Below are 4,946 nucleotides of genomic sequence, written 5' to 3' on the forward strand. Positions count from 1 at the left end.
TTTTTTTTTTTTTTTGTTTTTTGCTAATGTCCAACCTAGATATCATTAATTAATTGCCAGGATACCATCTTACCAACTTAATGCAGACTTAACCCGGATTACCCCTGGACTTTTCAATGGCATCACTGAAAACCATTGTGATCAGTTTTAATAACCAAAAATTCCTATAAATAATAATTATGTGACATAACAGCCTATATTTTTTTTCTCACACCAGTATCTTCCATATCAAAAAAATCAAAACAAAAAAACATTGTTAAAAAAATTCAAAACATAAATATACAAATAAAACAATCAAGTAAAAACTAATTAGCAAAAACAAAAGAAAGAAAAGAAGGAAGACGAAGGCGTGGGAATCGGTAAGAATTGATTCCTATGAAGAATTCTGGCATCATTGATGTCCATTTTAATGTCTATTCTATACCATTCCTCCCTCTGAGACTGATACAATGAGTGTGCAGAAGCCCATTCATCATCTACACACTAATTATTGGTTCCAGTTCACAAAATCAGGTAGAATGGTTGGTGAGAACCCACATCATCTCTGGCAGTTATCTTCTCTTTTTTCATCTTTTGTGTCAGTCATTGGACTGCAGCTATGCTGAGGGCTCTACCTTAAAGGGTTTTAGTTAAACAAATCGACCCCTACCCCACCAGTACTTTTTTGTTAAAAAAAAAGCTATATTTTCAATGCACTTGAGCATTGAGAATAGATTGCCTTACACCCAAAAAGCACAGCAGGGGACCAGTTAATTACATAGGCCCCCCCCCCCCAGTATTTCACTGGTACTTAATTTATCAACCCTGAAAGGATGAAAGGCAAAGTCGACCTTGGCAGAATAGGAACTCAGAATGTAAAGACAGACAAAATGCCACAAAGCATTTTATCCAGTGTGATGATGATGATGATGATGATAATGATGGTTTCTGATTAAGGCACAAACACTAATAATGTTTGAAGGGTAGTAGGACTAGTTGACTGCACTGGCCCCAGTATCTGACTAGTGCTTTAAATTATCAACCCCGAAAGGACAAAAGCCAAAGTTGAACTCAGCAAGATTTGAACTCAAAACATTAAGACTTAAAAGAAATATCGTAAGGGGTTCTATTTTATTTTTAACAGCAGCTTCTTTTACCTTCCTTCTTTCTTTCTTATTTATTAATTCATTCACTTTAGTCATTAACCTGTGATTGATTCAGTGACGAAAGTGTTGCAACTTACCAGGGTGGGCTACTCGACTCTGTTCCACCGCTATTTGTCCAGCAGAGTTAGGGTTACTTCGGTTCTCCAAGAGGTTCTCACGACTAGCAGCCAAGGAAGCTGGGGCACTGATTGGTTGATAAGGGTAAGGACACTGGCAGAGAAAGAAAGAGTCAAAGTAGTAAACTAACAACAACAATAAAAATAATAATCCCTTTCTACTATAGACACAAGAATAATAATAGTCCTATTAGAAGTACAAGGCCTGAAAGTGTGGGATGGAACGAATTGATAACATCCACATCAATAACTCAACTGAGGGATGAAAAGAATGAAAAACAAAGTCAACCTCGGCAGAATTTGAACTCAACATGGAGGTAGATGAAATGCCACTGAGCATTTTGTTCCATGCACTAAACATTCTGCCAGCTCACCATCTTTGAAAAAAGAAATATCACAAAGCATTTTGTTCAATGCTCTAATGCTTCTGCCAGCTTGCTAATAACAATAATAAATCTAATTTTGGAACAAGGCCAGCAATTTGAGAGGAGGGGCTCAAGTCAACTACATCAACCCCATTGCTTGAAGAGTACTTATTTCATTGTCCCTGGAAAGATAAAAGGCAAGGTCAGCCTTGGTGAAATTTTAATTCAGAACAAAAGGATGAATGAAATACCGCAAAGCATCTTGCGTTTCTGCCCGTTTGCTCCTCAGTGGATTTCTAATGTTTTAAAGAGTAAAGACCCCCTTTAATCATGAATGACCATGGGATTGCATCTAGAAAGTTCCCCTCAAGAGCATAAGCCTGGGCAAAGTTGGTTATGGAAGACCAACAGTCAGATATGTATATCAACCTGCCCTTTTTATGCCATTGATGTTATTCAAGGGAAAGGCAAAGGGGCTGATATAGCTTGGCACCAGTGACATCACAACTCATTTCTACAGCTTAGTGAACTGGAGCAATGTGAAATAAAGTGTCTTGCTCAAGAACACAACACACAGCCCGGTCCAAGAATTGAACTCACTACCTCATGATTGTGAGCCTGATGCTCTAACCACTGAGCCATGCACCTTCACACTGAGCCGAATTGTTATTTTTCTTAGCACACATGTGATCTGTGTCATATGTGGTCATAATTTGTAGATTTATTTCTCCAGCTACTTATGTGCTTGCAATTCACTCCTTGTAGAGGCTCCCTCAACAGAAATTAGTAGATGAAAACTGAAAGAGATAAGTAAAATGCTTACCGGATACACAATTTGATGCATAGAGAGGTTTGGATTAACCCCCTGGTCCACTCTGTCCACAGGCTGGCAGACAGTATCACTGTAGGTGCCAGTTTTACCAGTTGGAGTGGTATATGTCAAAATAGAGCTGCTACTTGAGACAAAGTTATTAGTGGATGTCACTGGGGGGCTTCTGTAAGCAGCTGTAAAAGAAGAAGAGGAGAACATTGAAAAGACAACAGAATATAACAAACTAGTGGAAGCAATGGAAATTCCACAGAATGAAAAAGGGATTAAGCTATTTAAGACAGAAAGGAAGATTTGCATTTTTATTTTTATTTTGTTAATTTATTTCACTTCCAGTCATCATCATCATTGTCTAACGTCCACCTTCCATGGATGGGACAGTCTCACAGGAGCTGGCCAGGCAAAAGTCTGCATCAAACTTCTATGACTGTTTTGGTAGGATTTCTACAGTTGGATGCCCTTCCTAACACCAACCACCCAGCAGAGTGGACTTTGTGTTTCTTTTCATGGCACAAGCACAGTCACAATAATATATGATTTGAAAATTTCCCTCCGCTAAGCACTTTATATTTCTCCCTTTCTTTTTCTCTCTACCTCTTCAACAAACATTTTAACCATGTAATTCCCCGCTTCATGTTTTTAACATTTCTCTCTTTCTCTTCACATCTCACTTCCAATAACCACATGAGTGACAGCATAATGCATCAGCTGGCTATCTGCTCTCTCATTCACTCTAACCTTCCCGCTTCTTCATTCCACCTCCTCCTCTGAAGCAAACTGAAGCGCAGTGTGAACAAACAGAAAGAAGAAGAATATTATAGCCTTGGGTTGACCAACACCTTGTGAATGGATTTGGTAGCCGGAAACTAAAAGAAGCCCATCATGTGTGTGTATCTTTGTGTGTGTCTGTCTGTCTTTGTGTCTGTGTTTGTTGCCCTACCACTGCTTGGCAGCCAGTGTTGGTGCATCTGCATCCCCATAACTTAGCAGTTTGACAAAGGAAACAGATGGAATAGGTACCAGGCTTAAAAAAAGAAAAATGAACAGTGGGGGCAATTCATTTGACTAAAACGTCAAGGCAGTGCCCCACCATGGCCACAGTCTAATGACTGAAACAAGAAAAAGAATAAAAAAATAAAAGAATAAAATAGCTAGTCTAGTTAGTCTATAATAGTTAGTCTAAAATAAGCTGGTCCTAGATATACTTGGCTTGAAAATATAAAGGGGTAGTTATGGTTGGATTGCCTCTGATCACAGATGCGTGTGATCAAGATTGACCAAGGATCAGTCATTAAAGCACAGAGAGAGAGAGGGGGGGGGCTTTTAATTGGATGTTCATCCCAAATGAATTTGACAGCCTTAGATCATACTCTATCATATTAGAATTAGACAAGGTGAACTTAGTGTATCAAGTTCTGGAGCAGTGATTCTGGATTGGGGTTGGCAGACCCTAAATGATGATAATGATGATGATGTTGATGAACATTTTAGTTACTGCAAGTCACAGGTGAAATGATTTGGGGAAAAAAAGTTAATATATGTTGAACAACAGACGCATGACTGAACCATTGACATCAGCATGAACTGCCAGCCTCCCCACTGTTATTAGTGTCCATTATAGAAACCAACTTGATGGTCCACATCCTCTCAGTTCAATTTCACACAAAGTTCCTCAGCTTTTCAGATACAAAGTCATCAGCACCAAACAAACGCACACACACACACACATATATATATATATATATACACACACACACATGTATACACGTAAAAAAAAAAGAAATTAGAAATGAAATAAATTAAAATATACCAAACAAAATAAATTAGTAACACTAACACATGGCACAGAATAATTATTTTAAAATGATTATTGTGTATAGTTCAGAAACAAACTAATAAAATTAGGGAAATAACTATTGTGAAAGCTAACAGACCACCAGTATTAGGAGAGACGAGAGTGTTTGATCTGATCGGGAACAATTAAAATAACTGTTTGCTGCAAACAGAGAATATAAACCAGAAGCATTAGATTAAGCTGTCCAATTTTTGCACAATTCCACAACAATGAAGTTAGACATGTTACTGACAATCTTATTAAATTCATCACCGAAATTCCTGCATCAATTCTTCAAAACATTTCTACATTACAATTAAATCAACATCTTTGAATTCTAATCAATATTGAATGCAAGTAGAAGGTAAAAGTGTGTATATAATATATAAGTATGTAGGTATTTCGATAGGTAAGTAGGCAGGTAGGTAGGTAAGGTGTGTTGATACTAGTAGACAAAAGGAAACAATGATATATAAGCTTCAAATGTTTTTATTTATTTGCTTTATTTTTTTTTGAGCTGAAGACAGAGACAGGCGGGGAAGGAGAGTGAAGAGGGGCTTTTTAGTGGTCATTCAATCTGCTAGAAACAGAAACCAAATCTCCATCAACTCATGCAATTATATTTTATCTTTCATTTGTTCATTCGTTGGACTGCAG

General features: G+C 37.6%; 1 protein-coding gene across 1 annotated transcript in view; it reads right to left on the reverse strand.

Moving 5' to 3' along the window:
* Nucleotides 1-2,770, reverse strand: part of LOC106880918 (uncharacterized) — a 127,266-nt gene extending 124,496 nt beyond the window's left edge. The window contains exons 1-2 of the mRNA XM_052975417.1: nucleotides 2,450-2,770; nucleotides 1,223-1,355 (exon numbers count right to left, since the gene is read on the reverse strand). Of these exons, the coding sequence (XP_052831377.1) occupies nucleotides 1,223-1,355; nucleotides 2,450-2,755 (439 nt within the window). The 5' untranslated portion in view covers nucleotides 2,756-2,770. The remainder of the gene's footprint in view (nucleotides 1-1,222; nucleotides 1,356-2,449) is intronic.
* Nucleotides 2,771-4,946: the final 2,176 nt, after the last annotated feature.

This window comes from Octopus bimaculoides, chromosome 21 (genome assembly GCF_001194135.2).
Source record: "Octopus bimaculoides isolate UCB-OBI-ISO-001 chromosome 21, ASM119413v2, whole genome shotgun sequence".
Lineage (NCBI taxonomy): Eukaryota > Metazoa > Mollusca > Cephalopoda > Octopoda > Octopodidae > Octopus > Octopus bimaculoides.